The sequence below is a fragment of the Danio rerio genome, chromosome 5, assembly GCF_052040795.2.
Source record: "Danio rerio strain M-AB ecotype USA chromosome 5, GRCz13ab, whole genome shotgun sequence".
NCBI lineage: Eukaryota > Metazoa > Chordata > Actinopteri > Cypriniformes > Danionidae > Danio > Danio rerio.
The window spans coordinates 41,218,796-41,245,567 of record NC_141025.1 but is presented as its reverse complement, the minus strand read 5'-3'; the positions used below and the strand labels follow the sequence as shown (position 1 = coordinate 41,245,567).

General features: G+C 36.6%; 1 protein-coding gene across 3 annotated transcripts in view; it reads left to right on the top strand.

The window, feature by feature from the left end:
- cds1 (CDP-diacylglycerol synthase (phosphatidate cytidylyltransferase) 1) overlaps positions 1–26,621 on the top strand; it is a 35,722-nt gene extending 9,101 nt beyond the window's left edge. The window contains exons 2-13 of one of the 3 annotated variants that reach the window (XR_015491450.1): positions 6,975–7,123; positions 8,406–8,502; positions 11,176–11,273; positions 11,653–11,792; positions 15,164–15,222; positions 16,585–16,667; positions 17,561–17,648; positions 17,808–17,876; positions 18,921–19,073; positions 20,553–20,672; positions 20,770–20,953; positions 22,569–23,996. Coding sequence is in view for 1 of the 3 variants with exons in the window: in XM_087253816.1 (XP_087109942.1) it covers positions 6,975–7,123; positions 8,406–8,502; positions 11,176–11,273; positions 11,653–11,792; positions 15,164–15,222; positions 16,585–16,667; positions 17,561–17,648; positions 17,808–17,876; positions 18,921–19,073; positions 20,553–20,672; positions 20,770–20,873; positions 23,011–23,146 (1,296 nt within the window). In the remaining 2 variants the exon portion in view is untranslated. Of the gene's footprint in view, positions 1–6,974; positions 7,124–8,405; positions 8,503–11,175; positions 11,274–11,652; positions 11,793–15,163; positions 15,223–16,584; positions 16,668–17,560; positions 17,649–17,807; positions 17,877–18,920; positions 19,074–20,552; positions 20,673–20,769; positions 20,962–22,568 lie in introns of all 3 variants that reach the window. The other 2 variants (XR_015491451.1, XM_087253816.1) reach the window with 2 other exon arrangements.
- The last annotated feature ends 151 nt before the right edge of the window (positions 26,622–26,772 follow it).

Here is a 26,772-nt window from a genome sequence, read left to right as displayed (position 1 = left end):
CTGAAGAACTTGAGGTGGATTTAAAAGACAGCCGAAGTGATGATTTGACAGTTTTTTGTTTTTGGTTTCCTCTGTTCAATAGATATATGATCTCTGTCCATTCAGCATGTTGTGTTACAGATACTGACTGTGCAGGTGCAAACTGAGTGAGTGATGCAGTGAACGATGCCTGCAGGCCTGATGTCTTTGTTTGTGTTTAAGTGTGTGCGCCAGTAGGCTTTCTAGGGTGTAGCTGGACCGGGGCTTTTCCCTCTTTCTCTCTCAGGGATTAGTGTAGTCTCATTTATGAAGCAGCTAATCAGCAAGCTAGTCTGCTTATCCCTTCACTTCTAGGGCTCTTATGGTGTGTGTGTGTGGAGCACACAGCTCTCAAGGACAAATACTGTAGTGCACACAGCCATTTCTCCTTCATAAAGGGGACTATTATACATTTTCCTTGCTTGATTGAAATAAAAGAGTCTGTTGTAGTGTTAAGATATACTATAATGTCCATAATGCAAGCATTCCCTTCCAAAACCATGTCAAAACATGAATTAAACTGGACTTTTACTTAATAACATAATAACATAAGACTGACCCTGCTTGGATATCTTAAGCAATGTCAAAACAACAATAATAATTGTTCATAAAATATTTATATATTGAATTACTATTACTACTAATAGTAATTATTATTGTTATTTTAGGTGCTACTAATTTAGTATTACGTATTTAATTCAGTATGTGAATAATGTTCATTTTTATCAGCACATGTTTATCAGTTTGCTTTTCTTGAATGGATTGCAGTACGCTACTTGGCTGCCATTTAGTGAAACTCAAAGGCTGATAATGGGTCCACTCATCTGTAGTGTTAGGAAACTCTCACTTCTAAAGCTGTCTTTAGTCCTGGCAGAGTATGAAGAGGATAACATTTCAGTATATTTGTTGGCCTCACGTTTTTTAGCTTTTTAAAATGGCTTTCTTTGATTTACTTCAAGTCAGTGCACAAAATCAGACTGATCTATACTAGATTTTGCTAATAGCTGGAACAAGTCTTTCCTAGGCCTGTAAATTTCCACAAATGTTTTCTGGGGGTTTGCGGTTGTCTTCATTAAAAAGTTAGCAGAGGTTTCTTTTTACCAGCCTTAATCTGAGCCTTGTTTCGGACATGAGTGACCTCTCTACTCAGAGCAACTTGCTCCCAATTACATCCTCAGCACAGCTTCTTACATGGAGCTTCAGTCCATTTGGCTAATTTTGGAAATTGTTCTTGTTCTTGCATGGCCAAATTGAGTCATCATTAAAGGGTCTAACTGAAACTCCAGCCAAACGTGAAACTCATAAAAGCTTCATACTCTTAGTGAAGCCAGAGACAATGTGTCATTTTTATAATGATATTTATGCATTTTAAAGACAATTAAGTTTTTGAGTTTACTTAGAGTGTATTTAATAATAGAAATTAAATTAATGAACTTTGCTAGTGCTTTCTTTCACTGATTGAAAACTCGTGTTTCCCTCTAGAATAGTGAAGATATACAGTGGGGGAAATAAGTATTGCATATGTCACAACTATTCTCAGATAACATAAAGTAAAATATGATAAAAAAGTAAAAAAAAATCCTAGACAGCAGCTTAAATCTCTCAGTAGTTATTCAGCAACCCGTTGCCCTTAGTCAGTGTAAATGAATATTAGCTGCTTCAGTCCAACATCTACATTATCAGGATGATAAAGACATAATTAACAAGACAATGGTCCAAAACAGAGCCAAGAAAACTCTCAAATAGTTTCAGAGAAAGAAAATCAAGCTGTGATCAAGTCAATCACCTGACTTGATTCCAGTAAAAAATACAAAATAAAGCTCAGATTTGATAGACGAGGCCCACAGAACCATCAAGATTTTTACACTCTGTTGAAGTCTGTGAAAAAAAATCACATATGAGCAATGCATGCCACTACATTTTCCATACATAAGGCGTCTTCAAGCTGCCATAAACAAAAAGCCCTTTATATAAAGTATTTAATATATTTCAGAATTTTAGAACTTTCTCCTTGTGTCATTCCACTGTTATTACACATGACTATTTTTTCAAATTGTTTTGTTTTGTTTCATTTATGTTTGTATTATTTTGGTTTTTACCAAAACCTGGTTCAATTCCTTGTCAATAGCTTCTTTAGAAATATTATTCCGAGGGAAAAAAAGCACCTGCAGTGCAGTGGTTCTCAAACTTTTTTCACCAAGTACAACCTCAAAAAAATTGTCTCTCCAAGTACCACCAAAATGACCAGTATTGAAATAAAGTAGCATAGTTGGCCAAATTAAGCAGCTACAGCACTGCACAGTTCGAGGCAGAATCATATTCATATTTATAACATTTTTGATAAATGTTTAAATATATATTGCATGTACATATGACATTTGTAAAATTTTGAAATCTAAACATTAACTTAAAATTGGTAGGGAACCCGTTTTTCTCTGAGGATGTCAAGCTGACAAAACATTGCTGTACTCTGATTCAAGTTTTATTTACGGAAAAAATTAAAAAGCACTGCAGTGTTTGGGTGTTCAGTGTTAGTCACTGAGATAATTAGTCTAACGAAATCATATTCTATTTAAAATATGAAGCTGATCCGTCGGTTCTTGTCACGTAACTTGTGGCATTCTAAAAAGTTAAGATGTTTTTAACTAGGTATGCCTGGAATACGCAAGCGCGTCATGCTGCAGTTCTTACTCATTTTCTAGCCTGTGAGTTAAATTTTGATGCTCAAGTGACCAAGATGTAACAAAAGAATAAGGCCATTTTTCAAAATAAAAGGTTTTTCAAAATAAATGATCGTTCAGACTCGGATAATAAATAAAACGAAAATAATTAATGATTTTTTGTGCGGCCCGGTACCAATTGATCTATAGACCGGTGCCGGTCTGTGGCCCGAGGGTTGGGGACCACTGCTCTAGCGCATATCTGCTCTGCAAGAACCACGCACCTCTTTCTGTAGTTCTGCGCCATTTGGATTGATTTTTAGCAGCTGATGACGCGATGCACTAAAGTAAACATTCTAAGCACAGCGCTTTGATCGTAGGCTTTAGAGAACAGCCAATGCTGATCACATTGGTGTTATCGTATGCATCAAGTGATTAAAATTGTATTCATTTTTTCTTTCAAAACTCGCATACCACAGTTTGAGAACCACTGCCCTACAGGTACATGATAGCTATGCAAAAATGCAATAATACTTCTTCATACCTTATCAGGTTGTAGTTTGTTTTCTGTGGTGGTTTTTACTTACGTATTCTGTGCTTTAAGTCAAGCTGCTGTTGGCATCTTGTTCTTTAACTTGCAATATTTTGTTGCTCAGGGTGAAAGGCATGGATCAGCTTCTTTGTGAACTAAAGCACCAGCATTGCATTTAAATTTAGATTACAGATTTATTGTAGATTAGGAGACAATTACACATCAGGCTTGCCAGGATGTGGGCCATTGCTGTTGAAATCACATGTAAAGGCTAACAAATTGCAGATGACTGATTCTTATTAGCCAGCAACACTTCTTTATTCTGATGATATCAGTAAATATTAAAGATGATTCAGACTCACAAGCTTCGGTTGTTTTAAGAGATTGGGATTGCTAAAAGTTGCACTTGAGTCATGACGAATTTTAAAAATGTATGACCTTTTCTGTACTTTGAGGAAAATGTCAAATGGTATTCTAAACAGAAGCGAAACAAAACAGTGCTACCATGCAATGGTGACCAATTATCAGCGTGACTAAATGAATAACACAACGCAAACAGAGAGTGAGTGCGTTTAGTTCATGACACAGAGACATTGCTGTGACATCCTTTTTTCCAACACTTACACTTGTGTTACAAACCACAAAGTACTTTAAATAAGACAAAACAGCCTCAACTTTTCTAACAAAATTGTCAAGAAGACTTCTTCCACTTTTGGCTGGATGGTCAGAATGCTATAACTTATTTTTAAGGGAGAGCACTTTACCGCTGAATATAAACTTATTGTACGTACTAGGGGTGTGACGAGACGCTTACTCCATGAGACGAGAAACAAGATTGGGTTCATGAGAATGAGAACAAGACGAGATTTTTACACTATTTTAACAAAAACTCTTCATCGATGAAATATATAAATGGAAAATAGTCTTTTATTCAACTGAAAAAATCACCAATTGCAAAACTGTTTATGTTCTTTTTTAAATCAACTTGTAATGAATGTTATTTAACTTCTGTTTTAATCAAGTATATACTGCAAACTATTTAGCTATAAAATCTACTGACTGATTTCTCCCCTGTACAGTTTCACATGAGAAATCAAACTCCTTTCCAAATAAAAATTTTTAACATGTGTTCTGAGATGATGATGATGATGATGAAGATGATGTTGACGATGACGATGACTGGAGTGTGTGTCTCCAGGAGTTCACTGTGTGTGTGTGCACTCGGGGGAGATGTGTGTGTCTTTGGTCCTTTATTTTCTGGACCTATCGAGTCTGTAGTGTCAAACTGCCGCGTGTGTATGGCTTATCCTGTCACAAATGGGGCTAAAAGTCCTACACGATGGTAATAGTTTGATACAGCGCTTGCATGTCTGTACTGAATTTCAATAATGCACTTCAATAATACTCCACGTCTTAATTCCATATGTGTTTACGGTGATTATGGCTTTAAGTATATCTAAAGTGCTATTCCATAGCATGGTTACGGACCGGTTAATTTAATAATTTAATAGCAGAAATTGTAGCAGCCTCTGCTTTTGGACGTGGCAACCCTTGAACTCCGGTAAAAAAGTGGTTACGTCACACCCGCTCAAACAAACGAGTGACGGTCAACACAGAGGCACCCCAGGTTGCCAGGTGTGTGCAAAGCACTTGATGTGCAGTTAAAATTCAATCCTGCATTCAATCATCAGTGCTTAATTCACCCTCAAGCTCCATTATAACATCACAACTCACGGGACACCTTTTCACCTCAACAAGAAATCTTGATTTTGTCTTGATAGCCCGAGATCTTGTCACATCCGTAGTATATATATATATATTTCAGTAAGACATCATTTGTAATATTATGTATAGAATACTTGGGCTTTTAGTATGTTCTCTTGAACATACTCTTGAACTATTTGTTTTTTCTGGGACCGTTACCAGTCATATTTTATTGTTTTTTTGCTCATGGTTGCACTGGCCAAGACTGAAAAATGAGAAAGCAACCTCTCTTCACCTTCAGCCAAGCAGACGGGTATATTCATTCTACTGTACTGCACCTAGTCAGGTGCCATGTCCTTAAGCCCGATTGATTTTCTTCTGAAGCATTTGTCTAGTATTTGCATAAGATATGCTGGCTAATACCATGTTGACCGTCAGTCTCCATTACTTTGACTAGTAAATCAGTGATTTCCCTGAAGTGCTGCATTTCTCTTTGGATTGATAAAGTTGGAAGCGTAATCGTGGTGATGTTAAAATCACACAATCATGGTGTAGTTTAATTAGAGCCTACATTTAATTAGATTTGTATTCTGATAATTGAACTTAGGTTTTTAGGTAGAGGCAGCGTGGTAGCGAAGTGGTTATCATCTTTGCCTCAAAGCAAAAAGGTCGCTGGATTGATACCCAGCTGGACCAGGTGGCCTTTCTGTGTGGAGTTTGCATGTTCTCCTCGTGACTGTGGGTTTCCTCCGGGTGCTCAGGTTTCTCCCACAGTCCAAAGACATGCAAGGTGAATAACTAAATTAGCCATAGTGTGTGAATGAGTGAATGTGTGGATGTCACAGCACTGAGGGTTGTACTCTGTCAGAGTAATTGTTTATTGCTGTGGCTACCCCAGATAAAGCAGGGAACAAGCTAAAGGAAAGTGAGGGAGTGAGTGTTTAGGCTGAGTAAAATTTCTATAATAATCTATAAGTCAATAGAAAAACCATATTGGTTGCTTAGTTGAGAGGAACCATGTCTAGAAAAATACATCATCACTGCAGCACAGTATATGGCTGCTGACCTGCCTTTTAAATTACAGAGAGCAAAGTCACTGCATCACTGCAGCTTCAGTTTCGCATGGAAATTCACTATTCCTATAGCAAGTCTTTGTTCTTAAACCTGCGCATATCACAGCAAATGCTCTTTGACTATAGAGCAGGCTGAAATATACACCATATAAAAAAGTAAAACAGGCCATCAAGGTGGCTCAGTGGTTGCCAGTGTTGCATCACTGCAAGAAGGTCGCTGTTTTGAGTCTCGGCTAGGACGGTTGGCATTTCTGTGTGAAGTTTGCCTGTTCTCCCCGTGTTGGCGTGGGTTTTCTCCAGGTGCTCCGGTTTCCTGCACTGTCCAAAGACATGCGGTATAGGTGAATTAAGTAAACTAAATTGTCCGTAGTGTATGTGTGTGAATGAGTGTGTATGGATGTTGCAGCTGAAAAGGCATCAGCTGTGTAAAACATATGCTGGATAAGTTGGCGGTTCATTCCGCTGTGGTGACCCCTGATTAATAAAGGGACTAAGCTGAAGGAAAATGAATGAATAAAAAGTAAAACAACCTTTCCACGACAGTCTGTGTCAGATATGTGACCATAACTAAACCATAATTTTTAAGTGAGATTTAATATAAATAAGCTTTGCTTTGATTTTGGGTTGTTATGAAAGGGCAATATATGGCTGAGATATGGTCATGTATTATTACTGGTTTGAAATGTATAATGTATCAGTTTTTGAAACTCTGGTATTTCTCCATTAAAGTAGATGGGAACTGGCCTTGTATATCTGTATATCTAACAATATCTGCTGGAGTCAGAATTCAGTAGGAAAAAAATAACATTTTTTTATTGCTGCTTTAGGATAGGAGCAACCCTAAAGAGCAAGTTAACAGTTAATTTTGTGTCATGATGTGTGTTTTTTGTTTTTTATTGTAAATCGCATATAATAATCTGCTCTGATGTGAGTGAATTAATCGAGTACTTTGTTTCTTTTCTCACTCTGTGTGTTTGCACTCTACAGGAAGCAGATGGAGATGACAGGCTCGCTTTTCCTGATGAAGGAGATGGAGAAATGGTGGGCGACTCCAAAGCGGAGACGCCTGACGCACCACCTTCCACAGACAACACTCCACAGTGTCTCAACAAAGCCCTGGAGGGCTTATCATCCAGGTACCCACCAGCAACTCCCCAAACACTCCATGTCTGCGTTTCGTACCTGTACGGATGTTTAGGCTCCAGTTCATTGCACATGGGAATCTTTGAGTCTCTGAGGTCTTAAGCAGACTGGTTCAACCTGTTTTCACTAGAAAACCAGCGCGCCAATAATCTCTTTAAGCAGTTCCATCCATACATGAGGGCTTGAAAACAGTGACTTGTACATTTGATCTGGTTAATCCTGTTATATTGCTCAGCACTTTCCTTTGATTCTGATCAATAGGACAGACTCTAGAGATATTTGATATGCAGATGAGGTTAAGGGGTCGGTCAAAGGGTTGAAAAGTTCTCCAGGAGATTAAACAAGATCTTTATTAGGAACGCTCGTAATCCTTGTCAGTTTTGCTGCTCTGTTGGTGGGATTTGCCGCAGCCTCTTTAAAAGACCGCAGAGGCGCTGGTCCAAAACAGGCGACATGCCTGAATGCTGGCGTCTGGCTACCAAACACACTTTGTGATGATGCTGCAGTTTCTCTCCTCCCCCTCCCTTTCTCTTCCTCTCCATTGACAAATTCCCTCTCATTCTTTTCATTGGCATGCGAGAGTTGTGGCACCTGCACACAGTTTATTACTCTGTGGGACAGAAAACTGAGAATCCACATCTCTCATGGTGCCTTGTTTGTTACATAGGGCAATCTGCCCCATTGGTTTGGGCCTCAGAACATCATAAATACATGTTAAATGATCTACAGGGAAGCTTAAATCTTAAGATGTTTTTGTTACAGACTGGATCATTTTGCACATGCCATGTCATTCATTTCAACACACCCGCATTTTAGCAATGAGGAAAAGCACTAGTCCATCATTAGTTACATTCCATACTGCATTATTTCCACTACTTTCACTACCAGTTCTGCTTAAAAACTGTTTTGAAAGATTTTCTACATATCTTTAGTTTTCTTTGAATTATGCATTAGGAATTCTGTGTGTCGGCCAGTACTGATGCAACACCTGTGTTTACTCTATATACTGTATTGTGTTGTAATGCTGTATGTGTAAAATTGGTGTAAAATATGTTATCTAATAAATCTGTAACACATCACACAGTCTGTTAAATATTTCTTCATTTTATAGAAAAATAACTGATAAAAAAAAATATATATAATAATAATATATAATCATAATTTGAAATATAAACTAGGTTTGTGGATAGTTTAGTATATCATATTGGTGCATCCCTGTCCTACTTTTTCAAGTAGATTTGTATTATTTTGTAATGTATATCTTAATGTCAACAGATGGAAGAACTGGTGGATAAGAGGGATATTGTCATTGACAATGATTATCGGCTTCTTCCTTATCATCTATTTGGGACCCATTATGCTTATAATAGTGGTAAGTACTACAAGCTATATATTTACCACACAAACATAATTAGCGTGACTATTAGCATGGCTCTGACCATTGTTCCTAGACCAAACATTGACTCCCTCCTTTAGGCTACATACTTTTCTCAGCATATTTATTAGTAGAGATGTGTACACCGGCTACTTTTATTAACTATTAAACAGATTTTTGATATAACTGACTCGACTTAAAAACCAGTCAAAAGAGTCAAAAAATAAAATATAATCATGCCTTGATTTTGAATGAGTTAATTAGGACAGTAAGGTCTGACTCTGCTTAGACAAAAGTCTTGTCACTCAACAGAAATAAGTCAGTATTCAGTATAGAATATAAAGTCATGCTGCAGTGGAAACAGAATGAATATTGTGTAGGACTCACATTAGCTTGAAGGACTGCATCCATACATCTCTGCAATGACTCAAATATCTCAGTAATAAAGTCACCTGGAATGGCAAAGAAAGCGTTCTTGCAGAACTCCAAGAGGTCATTAAGATTCTTTGAATTCATCTTCAATGCCTCCTTCATCTACCCCAGATATGCTCAATAATGTTCATATCTGGTGACTGGGGTGGCCAATCCTGGAGCACCTTGACCTTCTTTGCTTTCAGGAACTTTGATGTAGAAGCTGAAGTATGAGAAGGAGTACTATACTGATGAAGAATTTCCCCTTTCCTGGTGTTTGTAATGTAATGGACAGCACAAATGACTTGATATCTCAGGCTGTTGATGTTGCAATCCACTCTGCAGATTTCTTGCACGCCCCTATACTGAATGTAACCCCAAACCATGATTTAACCTTCACCAAACATGACTGGTTTCTGTGAAAACTTGGGTCCACGTGGGTTCGAGTAGGTCTTCTGCAGTATTTGTGATGATTGGGATGCAGTTCAACAACAGATGATTCATCTGTACCTTCTGACTTTTCCAAATTATCAACTAGAAGTTATTATTTGTTGCTTTTACAACTGGAATTGACATTGTTGTTCATTAGCAAAGCAACCATTTACTCATCCGTGTTCACATGACAGATGACAAATCTTTAGAAAAACTTGTAGTGTAATGGCAGCTATACATCTAGGTCTATTATATCTGACTGGCTATTTATGGAGTGACTGTTATCATCAAGTAAGTTTCGGTCATAATATTTCACATTAGAGTGGGAAGGTGGCTAAGTGGTTAGCATAGTTAGTTGTCTCAAAGCCAGAAGTCCCATCTGCACCAGTTTGTGTGTGTTTCCTTCACGTGCTCTGGTTTCGCCCACACTCCGAAAACATGCAATATAGGTAAATTGGATAAACTAAATTGGCCGTAGTGTGGGAATGGAAGAATGTGTGGGTGTTCCCCAGCACTGAGGGTTGTAGTGTCAATGCTGGATTGTGACTGGAAGGGCATCTGCTGTGTAAAATTATTTAATTGGCAGTTCATTCCAATGTGGCAAACCCTGAGAAAAAAAAATTAATAAGCTGATGGAAAGTGAGTGAGTCTTTCAGATTTGAATCAATGTAAAATTTAGTTGGGTGAACTATCCTTTAGTTCAGGGGTTCCCAAACTTTTCAGCCCGCGACCCCCAAAATGACAATGTCAGTGACTCGCGACCCCCAATATCCTCTGAGGTGGTTATAAATACAGAAACCTTGCATGCAACGGCGCACATACACTAAGAGACCCAAGTCTATTCTTCATAAAAAATTTTTTAATGTATGTCAGTGCTGTAAATGAGCCAGACAGTTTAACATGGTGTTATAAAATCTGCTGCATCTGACGCTATTGCTGTGTGTTTAACATAATGTAATTACCCCAGGGGTCGCAATCCAATAGTACTAGTAACTATAAGCTACTATAGTAACTATAAACGACTATTTTTCTCCTCAGTAGGTTATGGCTAAAATATGGTAATTCTTATGCTTTAATAAAAACAAATAGATTTTTGGAAATCACCAGGCGAAATCACCCCCCTTCATTGTCTTGTGACACTTTGGGGGGTCCCGACCCACACTTTAAGAACCACTTCCTTAGTTCACCCGACTAAATCTTAAATTGATTCAAATCAGTCAGGGAGATTACTAACTCTTAACTTGTTTCAAACCTGTTCTTTCTTCTGCTGAACATAAAAGAAGCTATTTTGAACGAGGCTGAAAACCTATAACCATTGGCATCTATAAAAGGAAAAACAAATACTATAGAAGTCAGTTGGTTTCAGGTTTTCAACATTTTTCAGTACATCCTCCTTGTGTTTTTAAAAGAATGAAGAAAGAAACTCAAACAGGTTTAAAACAAGTGTAGGATGAGGAAATGATGCAGAGTTTTCAGTTTTGGGTGAATTATCCCTTTAAGCAGTCTGTTTAGATTCAATTAATTGTTTTAAAGGAAATATAGTTTCAGTTTAACATTAACATGACAATAATTAGAATGTAGCTTTTGTAAAACCATAAAGCAAAACAAACAAGCAAATGAATAAACCGTTAATATTTGTCTTCATATAGCAGCAGCATTTAGTCAATGAGTCTCCTGCTCTTGCACATACCTATTTCTAACCTCTCCTGACTCAACGTTACATAAATATTTTTGGTTAAAAGTTCATATGAATCATAACAGTGATTTTAGGAAGACGCCCAATTCTTACAACACTGACTAACTTACATTTTTTGTATTTTTTTATAGGTTATGGGTGTTCAAATCAAATGTTTTCATGAAATTATAACCATAGGCTACAGAGTTTACCATTCTTATGAGCTGCCGTGGTTTAGGACTCTTAGCTGGTAAGTAAAACACAGACTAGCTTCTCTTTCACCTAGTAACTCTTTCCCCATCTCTCCACCCTTCCCCCTTCTCTTATATTCATGTACTTTACATTCATGTAGGCTCACTGAACTACAAACAAACACACACCCACTCTCTCTCTCTCTCACGTTTTTCCAGTCACCTTTTGTCATAGATAAAGTAGTGATTAACTGGACTTGAGCAAAGTGCACTTCCATGTTGGAACCTAGCATAAAGTACACCCCACTTGCAGGCTTTGCCCAAACAAAACAAGCTCACAGCATGGCTGTAAACGGCCCTGTGTTGTTACCATTAAATACTATATGCACCTTTCACTCAAATATTCAGATCTTGACAGTTATGCACCTTGTTTTTCAGGTACTTCTTGATTTGTGTGAACTACTTCTTTTATGGAGAGACGGTGGCTGATTATTTTGGTGCGCTCGTCCAAAGAGAGGAACCGTTGCAGTTCCTTGTGCGTTATCATCGCTTTATTTCTTTTGCACTGTATTTGGCAGGTGAGTGTGACTGACTGCTTTCATAAAACACTCCGAGGAGACGTTTTTATGATGATAGGTCAAAAGACCACAGTCCACAATTAGCTTTTTTGAATAATTTATACATATTGAATGGTATTCAAAGCAGTGTGCTTGATGAAATTACTTGATTAGATTCAATTATTTGCTTGGTCACTTTGACATGCAGTTCAGCTGAAGACAAAATCATTAGCCTTCCTGTGAAATGTATTATTCATTATCAAATATTTATATTTAAGCTATGTTAAACAGGGCAAGACATTTCTTCATAGCATTTCCTATAATATTTTATTATATGTATAAAAAATGTTACATTTAGTTTTGCTGAAATAAAAAGTATATGTATTACATAATAAAATTATAAAAAAAAAAACTTATGGTCGATATTATGTGCCCCCTTAAAAAAGTTACTGTATTTTTCTTGATTGGCTAGAGAACAAACCGGTGTTGTTCAATTTGTGAAAAAACAGTTGTACTAATTTACATTGTAAGCCTAATTAACATAGTTAAGGCTTTAAATTGCACTCTAACTTTTGTTATTGAAACTATTATGTTTAAAAACAAATTCTCTTTTTTTTGGGTCAGATAAAATAAAAATAAAAACATTTTTGTAATTGCATACATTCCCCAAAATGTAGGGTGAGGAATATCAGCATTAGGTGTGTCATTGTGTATTTACTATTTAAAACGACATTAACACAAATATACACTCACTGGCCACTTTATTAGGTACACCTTACTAGTACCGGGTTGGACCCTCTTTTGCCTCTAGAACTGCCTTAATCCTTTGTGGCATAGATTCAACAAGGTACTGAAAATATTCCTCAGAGATTTTGGTCCATATTGATATGATAGCATCATGCAGTTCCTGCAGATTTGTCAGCTGCACTTCCATGATGCGAATCTCCCATTTTATTCATTCATTCATTTTCTTTTCGAACTTAGTCCCTTTATTAATCTGGGGTCACCACAGTGGAATGAACTTACCCAGCAAATGTTTCACGCAGCAGATGCCCTTTCAGCCACAACCCATCTCTGGGAAACATCCATACACACTCATTAAAACTCACACACTATGGACAATTTAGCCTTCCCAATTCACCTATAGCGCATGTCTTTTGACTGTGGAGGAAACCCACGCATACGTAGGGAGAACATGGAAACTCTACACAGAAACGCCAACTGACCCAGCCAAGGCTCGAACCCGCATCTCCCGTTTTACCACATGCCAAAGGTGCTCTGTTGGATTGAGATCTGGTGACTGTGGAGGCCTTTGAGGACAGTAAACTCATTGTTATGTTCAAGAAACCAGTCTGAGATGTTTCGTGCTTTTATGGCATGGCGTGTTATCTTGCTGGAAGTAGCCATCAGAAGATGGGTACATTGTGGTCATAAAGGGACGGACATGGTCAGCAACAATAATCGGGTAGGCTGTGGCATTGACACAATGCTCAATTATACTAATGGGCCCAAAGTGTGATAAGAAAATATGCCCCACACCATTACACCACCACCACCAGCCTGAACTGTTGATAAAAGACAGGATGGATTCATGCTTTCATATTGTTGATGCCAAATTCTGACCCTACCATCCAAATGTTGCAGCAGAAATTGAGACTCATCTGACCCCGCAATGTTTTTCCAATCTTCTATTGTACAATTTTGTGAGCCCATGCAAATTGTAGCCTCAGTTTCCTGTTCTCAGCTGACTGGAGTAGCACCATGCCACGTTCAAAGTCACTGAAATCCAGTAGTTTCTGGATGCAGCCTTGATGATGCAAGCTAACACGGCATCTCTCAGTGATGCAATGTCAAACACAATGCACTCAGTGGAGCTAGTGACGTCACTGTAAGGGGTATTTAGGGGTGTTGTTAGGCGAGCCCATTAAAAAGCATTTGATGCAGCTCAGATTGCACTGCACCAGGTCTGCATCCAGACACCTCTCATAAAATCGCAATTCTTCCCCATTCAGATGGTCGGTTTAAACTACAGAAAATTATCTTGACCATGTCTATATGCCTAAATGCATTAAGTTGTTGCCATGTGATTGGCTGACTAGGAATTTGCGTTAACGAGCAGTTGGACAGCTGTACCTTATAAAGTGGCCGGTGAGTGTCTATAACACACAAACACACACACACACACACACACTTTGTGTATATATATATATATATATATATATATATATACTGTACATCTGTCACAAATGCATGAAACGCATATGAAAAAACTCAACATCAGCATTGAGCTTGTTTCCCTAAAGAAATACTTTAGAGAGATGTTTGTTTTTTTTACTCCTGCTGTTTTCGAGAAATCTTAACACACATTCATACAACAAGCAACATGCAGCGACAAATCAACAAGTGACCATTCATTTCAATAGAGAGCTAGTCACTTCCGGCGACCTCCAGCTACACAAGCAACAGTGACTGGTTGTATCTCCGTGCTGTAGACCAACACAAATCATCTTTGTAATTAAGAATTTTTATGTATTATTTTATATTTAGTGTTTTAGCTCCACAGTGTTTATTTTCTGAAGCAAGAAAGCTCATTCGTTGTTAATGAATATCATCATACTGTAAGTAACTTCAATCGCCACCTAGAGTGAAGGCAGCTACAAAGTGTGAATAAGGCATTAAGCAGCCCATTGTTTTCTATACATTGCCAAGCAACGCAAACAGACACCATATGGCGGCACTGGTGTGCATACTCTCATTAAAAAACAATAATGTTTAGACCATTGTGCAGCACACACTTCGCGCCCGTTGTAGGATGTGCACAATTATGAATATTTCTTCCTAAAGGGGAAAAACACAATAAAGTGGGATCCCATGTAGAGTCGTTTTGCGTTCTAGTGGCCTGGTATTAGGCTCCAACCCTAGGGGTTGGGGCCCCTGCTATAAAGCATCACTCTAGGTGCATGAACTTCAGCTAGTTAGGATCATCCACAATAGACACCTCTACAGTTGTAGATGTAAATGTGTGTTCACGAAAGGCGCATGTGCTTCTGCTATGGCCATCAATGCACAGCATGCATTCAGTCGCAGGTGTCCCTCTCTGCAGTCATTTCCTTTACTAAACCTGGCTTTCTATCCACCCCCTCTTCATGGTCAAGACCACTGTTCATTAGTGATAATCATATAAAGCAGAATATATTGTATAGGATCTAACTCAGTGTATTTGATCCAATGTATTGTGAAAGTATGAGAAACCAAATCTTATAATGTTGTGTAGTGCTGTCATACTGTAATAGTGATATGGACATTTTCCAAAACAAAAATGAATGTTAGAATCACTCTGATAAGGTTGATATTTTCTAGTAAACTAACTGCATGTTATTTGCTTTTTACAGGTTTCTGCATGTTTGTACTGAGTTTAGTGAAGAAACATTACCGCCTGCAGTTTTATATGGTGTGTATCAGTTATTTATGTGTCAGCCAGATCTAAACTAATCCACTGCATTCACAGTCATGTGCATTTCATGTGCTGGATGATTGGAAACTGAGCATAAGCCCATTTCATAATACTGTTTGTCATTTTATCACATTTAATGATTCTGTGTTCAGATACAGTACATTAGACATTGTGAAAATGTTGCAAATTGTGCTATAATTTGTCAGTGCATGGAATTCATTTACATTGTACGCAAGACAGAAGTTATAATACATGATATTATGGTCTGGTGCTGAAATGGAGAGTTTCATGAAGTCATTTCATTTAAATGTTTTATTGTAGAGTATTTCTATGTTGGATATACATTTTAAAACATTTTTAAAAATTGCTTACATGGGCAAAATGTATTTATTTAAAAATACAGTGTATGACTTTTATGATTTAACAGTTTTTTTAAAATCAATTTTAGTATATTTTAAAATGTAATTTATTTCTGTGATGCCATTTCAGCATTATTACTCCAGTAATACAGTTTCAGCATTATCACTCCAATCTTCAGTGTCACAGGAAGTCCTTTAGAAGCATCCTATCAGTTTAATTAGCTGATTTAGTGCTCTTGAAGCATTTGTTCCATATCAGTGTTGAAATCAGTTGTGCTACTTTTTATGGAAATAATGATACAGTTTTAAAGTATATATTTTTATTTTTTGTAGTCATTTACAAAAAAATGCACATAGAATTCCTCTATCAAAATGATTTTTTTAATGATTACACTCCAAAGTTGGTGTCTTAAAAGTGCACTGAAAACTTTGTGTTTTGACAATAGCAATGGAAGCAATAATGTTGCTTGTTTTTGCCACAACCCCCAAATGAATACCATAAAACATTAAAACATCTGATGCCTTGCTATCACTGATAATTCCTACAGGATATATAGACTTTGTTTTGATGCAGGTTTCTGGTTATTTATTAACCAGAAACTTGAGTGTTAGGCTTTAGGGTTGGGTCCATCCACAAGAGCTGAACATTTCTAATAATCGGCATAAACTGAGTTAACTAAAACTACTGATCTCAGCAAAATGTCATTTCCTTTGCGAGTGTGGTCACCCATTGCACATGAATTTGAACAGTTAGCTGTCAAGCATTTAGAACTTTTATTTGATACACATATTTAGTGCATGTTTCTGAATTAACATTTGAGAATACATTGTGTGAGCACAGTAATCAGGCTGTGATTGTGGTACTTCACTTTGCATTCACATTATTGTTTATAAGTGACTAGACAACATTTCAGTCACTCACTCTGTGTTTGTGTGTGTCTGTGTGGGTGCCCATTTTTTGTGTTTATGTGTGTGTGTTTGTTTGTGCTTGGCATTCCAGTTTGCTTGGACCCATGTGACCTTGTTGATTGTGGTGACTCAGTCACATCTGGTTATTCAGAACCTGTTTGAGGGAATGATCTGGTAAGCCCACCTGACCTGACAGACCTGTCTGAGGCTTCACCTCTATACTACTTGAGTTTCTACAGCTGCATTCCTCTCTTTCCTGATTTTCCACATGATAATCTGATACCTAGATGATCAAAGAAGAACAGAAAAAATCACATTATAGTTAACCTAATCATAATGTACATTCTGTAAAATAATTCATTAAAGTACTTAAAAAAGCTCATATTAATGTACTCTTCTCCCATGTTTCTTAAAGGGGCAGTGCACCCAAAAATGAAAGTTCTCTTAATTGTTACACTCCCTCATGTTGTCCCAATTCTTTAAGACCTTTTTTCATTTTTGGGACACAAATTAAAATGTTTTAGATAAAATCTGAAAGCTCTCTGACACTCAAATGCAGGGTATCAAGAACTTTGTCAAAACTGTCCATGTGCCATCAGTGGTTCAACCTTTATTTAATAAAGCTATTAGAATAGAACAAAATGTCCATGTTTGAAGATTTCAACAGTTTGAATTGCAGTGTGACAAACAGTGCTTCCATCAAACTGCTGCATAAGAGTAGAAATTATTGAATAAAGTCATTATTTTTGTCCACACAAAAGTATTCTTGTATCTTCATTATATTATGAATTAACCACTGATAACACATGGACTGTTCTGATAATATTTTTGCTACCTTTCCCAATGTTTCATGAACCTTGCTGACATATAGGGTAACCAAGGACTAGGATTTCATCACAAATCTTTGAATTTGTTACGGAGATCAAACTAGTTAAAAGTAAAGAAAGTAATTAAAGAGATTTTATTTTTGAGTGGACTCTCTCATTAATGCATCACTGATTACTGCACAGTTTTCCTCTGTCCTACAATACGTGTTTGTAAAATAAAATTGTTTTTTGTTCTCTAAGGTTTATTGTTCCCATCTCTATTGTGATCTGCAATGACATCATGGCCTACCTGTTTGGCTTCTTTTTTGGAAGAACTCCACTGATTAAGGTAAACTTGTGAAATGTACATGGTAGATGTTTCATCTCATAATAATTAAACATTTTTTTTCTTTTATTATTTAATGCACAGTTATTAAGTTAATCCACGTATAATTTTTTTTTTTTAGAAAAATTGCTTCTTTTCTCAAATCTCTTCGATTTCTTGCAGCTCTCCCCAAAGAAGACCTGGGAAGGATTCATTGGGGGATTCTTTGCAACAGTGGTCTTAAGTTTTTTTGTAAGTCATCAATAGATCTTTAGGCAACACCATATGCTAGATTTATGCAATTTTGTATGAGATTACAGTGCTATAAAAGTGGCAGTGGAAAATTCTGTGGATGTTTCTACGGAGAATCCTCAAGTTTTAAACACTGATGCTACCAGCTCATTTACATCTACTAAGTGCAGTGTTAAGTAGGATTTTGTAGGATGTTAAATAATGTCCCAATACCAGTAAATTGACTATTATAAACATTATGGTGACTGCTTAATTTACCCATTAATATCGATAAACTTTAAATCATTTATTAAATGTATCTTTTTTTTTCCTTCATATAACTTCAGAGAGGTCTGACACTCACAGTTACATATTTGTTGTGTGTTTTGTGATTGAAGTGATATTGGGATCGAAATGTATCAATTTGTGAGAGAAGAATACAGAATACTGATTAAAAAAAGGACATTGATTGATGGCAACCTTATTTTTTTTGTGAAATCAACGTCTAATTTGGTTAGACCTTTGGCTTTGATTTTATAACAGTTTGAGCAATTTTATTTCATAATATCTCATTCATTCATTCATTCATTCATTTTCCTTCAGCTTAGACTCTGTTTCAGAGGTGAATGAACTGCAAAATTATCCAGCATTTGTTTTACACAGCAGATGCCCTTCCAACTGCAACCCAGTACTGGGAAACACCTATACACTCTTGCATTCACACACATATACTATATACTAATTTAGTTTATTCAATTCCACTAAAGCACATGTGTTTGGACTGTGGGGGAAACCGGAGCACCCAGAGGAAACCCACGCCAACACAGGGAGAACATGCAGACACAGAAACAGCAACAGACCCAGCTGGGGCTCGAACCTGTGAACTTTTTGCTGTGAGGCGACAGTGCTTACCACTGAGCCACCTTAATAATATCTATACAAGTAAATCCTGACAGTAGTTATTAATACAAGAAGATTTAATAAGTCTGTCCCAAATGTCATTTTACCACTTGACTATCTTTATGACCTGACAACTCAAACTTTGATGTCTTCCTCTTATTCCAGTTTGCGTACCTGCTCTCTCAGTACCAGTACTTTGTTTGTCCTGTGGAATATGACAGTGAGACAAACCGCTTTGCAGTAGAGTGTGAGCCTTCAAATCTGTTCATGATCCAGGAATACACACTTCCCGCAGTGGTGCAGAATGCACTAAGATGGGTAAGTACTGGACGCGGTAAAACTTCAACAGCTCATGGACTACAAAAGCTCTGATTCATGTGTAATAACGTGAAGGGGCATCAGACAAGGGGTAGTAGTGGAACTAAGGGGTTCTTGGCGAGGGGGGTCATGATTTAATGATAATCTAAAACATGACAAAATGAGATAGATATATAAGTATCTATTATGCTACTAGGAATTATACTTTTAAGACAGTTTGTCAAGTGTAAAAAAGTGAAATGTTTTTTATTTGTCTACCCAAGGCAAGGAAATATATTAGCTCATATATATATATATATATATATATATATATATATATATATATATATATATATATATATATATATATATATATAGCACCTTTCATACACAATGGTAATGCAAGGTGCTTTACTCAGACAAGACTTAAAGAAACAAGAAAATAAAAATGATTAAAAGAATTAAAAATGATTAAAACAGATAAAAACAGAAACAAATGTGTTTAAGAGGTTATAAAAGAGGTAAAAAGAAAAGAAAGACATAATAGTAGGGATGTCCAAATCGGATCATGTGATCGGAAATCGGGCCTGATCACGCAGTTTCAGACTCAATTGGAATCTGACATTACCTCCTGATCAGGACTCGAATATATATCAGGGCTCTAGAGTGTGCGACCTAATTTATTAATGGTATGATTTTAAAAAATCAGGAGCTTGAAGCAGAAAGCGCGAGTATATCTGCGGTCTGGAGGTATTATAAAGTTGATGACGACTTTTACGACGGTTATTTAAAGTTGAGGTGCTGTTTGTTTTTATATTTGATTTATTTTTATATTTATTTTTGCACTAAAGTTCAAAAGTAAAGAAATTCAGTTATTTATAACTTGATTGTTCAAGCTACCTCATAAAAGTGCTTTGTTTGTCAACATAGTTGTAGAATGTTAAAATTAGGTGAATTGAATGAAAAAAGGAGCATCCTGGATCTGTTTCTTCGATCTTCTAATTGACTCAGATTCTGACTCGAGGGCAAAAAAACCTGATCGGGACATCCCTACATAATAGTGTGATCTGCTGGACGTAGCACAGTGCTCATTCAGTAAAGGCACAACTAAGCAGATGTGTCTTGCAGCTTGTTCCCACTTATGTTGGAGGTCTCCTATTGAAAAGGAAAATACACTTCATTCAACATCTACACATAGACATCACCTATATACGTATTAGAACTTAGTTGTTAATTAAAAATATTATTACCATGAATGTTATAGTAACTAGTAACCTTGACTTTTCTGACAAACCTTGAAAATCAATCATATATACTAATAATGACAATAAATTAGCCTTGGCAGTTTGATGAGGTGTGAGGGACTCAACATTTGGTGCTGTTTTCGCTGTCAGGGATTGTTTCATTCCTCAAACATTTGAAAAAATCCTAATTTTCTAACAGTGATGCTTCTTTATAATATACTGGCTGCTCATGTCTGTGCCTTTTTTCTGTCTGCAGAAAACGGTGAACCTTTACCCGTTTCAGATCCACAGTATTGCGCTCTCTTCATTCGCCTCTCTGATCGGGCCATTTGGTGGATTCTTTGCCAGCGGCTTCAAACGAGCTTTCAAGATCAAAGTTAGTTCCCGTTCAGCAGAAATGTGTATCAGTTTCATGCAGACTTTACCTGTGTGGAGTGACAGTTACACTGTGAGCTTGTGTTTTGATTCTGTAGGACTTTGCAGACACCATTCCTGGTCATGGTGGAATAATGGATCGGTTTGACTGTCAGTATCTGATGGCGACATTCGTTCATGTTTACATAACAAGTTTTATCAGGTGAGAAAATCAGGTTACTCTTAACATCAGCCATCCAAATACATCAAATAAATGGATCTGCTCGTCACACACACACACACGCACACATGCACACACACACGCGCACACACACACACACACACACACACAAAACTCAACTGGTTCCAGACCTGTAGGAGTTTCTTTTCTGCTGGTTTATACATCTTAATTTAGTAGTTGAATTAAAATCTATTTAAAGTTTCAAGAAACCCTCGAGTACTTATTTAAAGATTTTAACAGATGTGTGTGTGTGTTGAGCAAAACGTTAGCACCTGTTTGCTTTAATTGTGGATAAACCTTTTGTCAGCTTATTTCATCTTCGGGGTTTAAAATCATTTTTGGGGCAGAATCAAAATCGGTGACGTAGCGCGCATTTGCTAGTGAAGTGATGATGCGTCGGTTTCTCATTATTATTCATAGCTGAGATTTCTTATCCTATGAGAAGACCCTGCTTCTTTATTATTCATGAGAGCATGTGCTTTCCGATGATAGACCTCCCAAGCTGTGAGACCACGGCCCCGTACAGCATGCAGTATTCAGCCATTCATGAAGGGTCTTATGCAGTGTAATTTGTTGCATGGCTTTCCCAGCGATGCTGTCCAGGCTATCGATGCAGCCAAGCTGTTTGTGCGCAGCAAGCATGTTTGTTGGGAGAGCTGTATGAGAATTGGAGAATGGCGATCTTTGTGGAGGAGAGAAGTCCTCCTCATTTAATGTTTATGATAATAATAATAATAATAATAATAATAATAATAATAGTCGTTTTAATTGTTTTCTTAGACTCAAAGCGCTGCAAGGCAAAATACTAACAATACAAGGCAAAATACCAACAATAACAGAAACAGGACAATAATAAAAAGACGCAATAAAACAATAAGAATATGAACATGCATCGACACATGCACTGCGGTGCTCACGGCGACCCGAGTTCGATTCCGCCTTGCGTTCCTATGCCGATCCTTCCCCTCTCAATTCTCCCCATGCTTTCCTGTCAATTCTCTACTGTCCTATCAAATAAAGGCAAAAACCCCTAAAAAAAGAAAGAAAATAAAAGAAAATGAACCATAAGATAGAATAAAAAAGTTCATCCTAAGTTAAAAGCAATGCTAAAAAGGTGAGTCTTCAAAGGTTTCTTACAACCGGCATATAAACATGATTATCTTCATGATAATATAACAAATTGTGGCTATGTGGCTATGCAGCCTATATATTATATGAAATCACAAATAACCTATCATATATGTAGCAGGGCATTCAATTATTTACTGTTTATTTCTTTGTATTATAATTTTGTAAACTATAAAATCCTGGGTCTCCTCTATGGTCTCCTCAAGTTTTTTCCCCTGCTCTGCTCCGCTCACTCCTCCCTCTGCTCGCAGCACTCCTCGCCCATTTTAGAGCATTTTTAAAATTTATTCTGAGGTAGACTTGAACTGAAAGAGGGGGGTTTCATGACCCTTTAAATTACGATGTGTTGGACATGTGCCCCAAAAATGACATTAGGCTTTAATCTTAAACTAAAATATGTTTAAACTTGTCAGTCAGCTGTCATTTTATAAATAACATGATACATGGTTATTTTGATAAGTCAAACTATTACGATTGTATAGCCCTGCTTAACTGTAGAAATACAAACAATTAACAAATGCAAACAGATATCTATATATTCATTCATAGGCAACACAATAGCTGTTTGACCTTCAGAAAGCTGCATTTAGTATAATAACTCTGATTGTCGATCACAACAGATGAAAACATTTGTTATTTTGAGCAATTATACAGAAGATTTCTTGACAGAAAAAATGCTCTGATAATATATTTTTAAATATGGAAATGTTATTTGGCATATTTCTAAATGATTTTATACTTTAATTGTGTTTTTTTTTTTTTACGATGTGTTCAATTAGTTTAAAGGTTTTTATTGCTATGTGAGATGAAGAAATGTTCATAATATATGTTAAAAAAAAGCTCATAAGGTTTTTTAGACAATTTTACTTCTGATATGTTGCAAAAACAATAATTGTTCAACATTTTATCCGCACTTCCATGTCTGGCCATTCTACATCCTAAAGCATATTTGATTCTTTGTAGTAATTATTTTCTTTATTTTGTCCCTCAGAGGGCCGAACCCCAGTAAGGTCCTACAGCAGTTACTCGTCCTGCAACCAGAGCAGCAGCTCGGCATCTTCAACACACTGCGCAACCAATTGCGAGAAAAGGGCCTGCTGCCACCTGCTGTAGAGGAAGCCCAATGACAGACGAAAACAGCTCAAGTGCTGTTAAACTCTGTTAGCATTCGCCTATGACTGTGATCACACACTCCTAACCCTCCGCAGCAGGTCCTGGACAAGAGAGAGTGACGTCCACAAACTCGCACATTCAATCTAACAGAGGCATAACAAACACTCGAGGGAAAACGACCACAAGAGGGCGACGCGTTCAGAGCCACTGTGTCAGATTAAAAACACATCAACAGACGTTTAAAACAAAAATATCCAATCCTGTGGTAAGTGAACGAATAACACTACAGCAAGGACGCTTCAGTTGGACTGACATCATTGATTTTGATGGTGATTCTGGCTCATGGTGGCAGCTTCAGGTTTTTAAGATGCCGTAATTCTCATGGGTAACATTTAAATGTTTAGGGCAAGACACTGCAGGTGAATAGGGTATCAAATATTCAAGTTATTACTAAAAACTATTATTAGCAAAAACTAATGATCAACGCGATTCTCCAGTTGATTGATTACATGATGCTAAAATGCTTTTCTTATTTAGAGTTTTTGTCTTGTTTCTATATCGAACCATTCTTAAATCAAGAAACATTTTCTAGATGAGAAATGCCCAAAGCAAGGCCTGCCAGACAAAGTTGGCCCATGGTAACCTTTCATTTGGCCCACCCTCCCATTTAAAAAAAAGAGAGACAGGACATTTGCAGTTGTGTTTGACACAGATTGTTATTTTGATTTTAACGTAACCCTTAGTTTTTTTGGTTTTTTTTATGCTGAGCTACAAAAAAAAAAAAAACGTACTGAAATGACATGTTTCAGTTAAATGTTGTAAATGTAGCAGACTTTTAAATGTAAAACTGGCACTTGACAAAAAGCGATGACAAGACATCAGCAAGCAAATCAGACAAAGGCAGGAGCTGGTCGGCTTGTGTTTTCAGCATTGAACTCCATTGTGCTATAAATGTGATTATGTTTTTACTCTGATAAGTTCATTATAAAATGTTAACATGATACTGCTTTCGTTATTGATTTAAAACATTCATTGAAATATTTGCAGATAAATTAGGAAATGACCCATGGCAAATTTGGTGGGATATATTGGGTTTTGTATATTATTCGGCCCACATGCCTCGATTAAGTTTGAGGTTTGGCTCTTTATAAGAGGTTTGGGCACCCCTGTTCTAGACTAATACAAATATTGTTCTGTTTTCAGATACAATATGTCAAAATGAAGTTTTTCCTTTAATAAAAGAATGTGGCAGTGGGTCCAGTCAAATAATATTATTTCAACCAGAAAACAAGATTATTCGACTTCAATCACTGGCAGATTATTCAGCTTGTTTTAAGGAAAAACTCTTGTCTAGAGAATGCTTCTTGATTGAGGAGATTTTTAATATTTGGACAAGGAACAAGACAAAAAGCATGTAGGAAAAGCATTTTTGCAGTGTAATAATTGAGATAGCATTTTTTAATATTACATTTTTATTATTTAATATTTTGTATTTTAATGCTACATTTAAATATGCAAATGATGGATTATTTAATTAAGTATGCACCAATTTGCATACATTTGTGTTGAAATGTAAACAATGGTTGAAGTCAGGTTCATATTTACCCTCTACATCATTTTGGAAATAGTGCAGAAAAAGAAACTCGCACGTAAAAACAGTCAAGTTTGGTGTATGTACTGTAGGTGCTGCTGAAGTGCAGATTTCTGTCTACAACAATTTATATCTCCACATTTCTAGAGAAGATACTTTAAAATGATTAAGCATAATTGACATCTGTAGACACAAACACATAAAACGCAAGGAAGTAGCACTTGAAAGTGTATATTGTATTTCTGTTTCTTAATATCACATGTAAGAATCACTTTATACAAACCCAAAATGCACAACTTCTTAAAGTTGAAAATGTATGAACTACTTTTACCTGAAGCGTCTCGCCTTAAAGGGACAGTTCAACCAAAAATGAACATGTCTTCATTATTTACTTACACTCAAGTGCTTCCTTCTTTTGTTGAACACAAAATAAGACATTGTGAAGAATGTTGGAAACCAGCAGCCACTGACATGCATAGTAGGAAAATGTATTTTCCCCAACATGCTTCAGAATACCTTCCTTTGTGTTCAACAGAAGAAAGAAACTGAGTCAGGTTTGAAAGAACCGGAGGACGAGTGAATGATGATTTTCAGTTTTGCTTGAACTATCTCTTGCACTTTTATGTGGGTCCTACACTCAAAGCATAACGAAGCTGAACAGAAGCATGTCTGCAAGTCCTACTGTTACTGCCTGAAATAGCCATGCTCTCTTTCCCCTTCACATTACTGAGTGTGTTTGCGTGAGCCCTAGAATAACTCATTTCCGTCTGTACATATCATCACGTGTGTTATTGTACATAGATAAGATATACTAGATCATATATATGGAGATTATACAGTTATTGAAGTAATATATAAATAAGGCTTCAATTCTATATTATAGGATGTTATGAAATATGCAAAACGACCTAGACATGTCTTATTTTCTTAAGTGCGGCATGACTAAACCCCTCTCTGGGGGAAGAAATACTTGAGAAGATAGTTTTTAGGGGTTGTGGGGTGGTTTGCTGTGTTCCCCTTTATGTCCATTGGTTTTAGTTGCACTGTCGAAAGATTTAGTTATTGTTATTTCATATTAATAAAACAACAACAACACTGGTGCTTTGAAGAGAGAAACTATTTTAGGAAATGATTTGAACAGTGAGCTGTTTATATGCTTTTCTTTTTAAAATGTCCTTTCTGTGATCTTGATTTGAGCTGCATTTTTAAACGTCAATTTGAATCTTGCTCAATATTTACCAAACAAACATGTACCAAAGTACTGGCAATTTTGCTGTAAAAAACAGCAACATCACACTGCAATTAAGAGCTTACATAACAAGATTTTAAATAGTGTATCAGACTGATCAGCACTTATATGAGGAAATGGAACCTTTAGTCCTGGTTATCACATATTATTTATGTTTTTTTTTATTCAACATGCAGCAAAGTGGATTTGCAATAACCGTTAAAGTTTTGGACCAGTTAAAATTGAAATATGACTTGATTCATTCCCATCTGCAGTGGGTTTACACCTTTTCTTTCCGTCACGTCTGCTGTATGTAGAATGTTGTATTTGTAGTCATCTGAATCCTGTCAGACCAAAAAGCTAATCGCTTGTTTTGTGGATGTTAAAAATGTATTATTAGCAATTTAGGTTTGTATGATTTAATTTATAACATTGCCCGATATATTATATTGTAGAGTGGCAGAAAAAGGGGTTGAATTACTTGCTCTTCATGGATTGTTTTTGTTTTTAATATGGGAAAATTTATTTATGTCTATGTCTGATGTTCAATGAAAAAAACCTTAATATTAAGTTTTCAGAGACAAATGATGGGCAATACTGGGAAAAAAGAGAGAATTACTATTATTATTGCAATGCTATTTGGTGAATAAACTTCACTTTTGACTTCTGATTTCAAGCAGTTTATTCTCAAAATGATGTGTTTGTTTTTATTCAGTACCATCTCATCTGACAGCGCTAATTCCCCAAAACACAACTTAACATTTTGACAACTTAAAAAGTGCAATCATGTACACAGATAACGTTTGAGTCAGTTTAGTCAT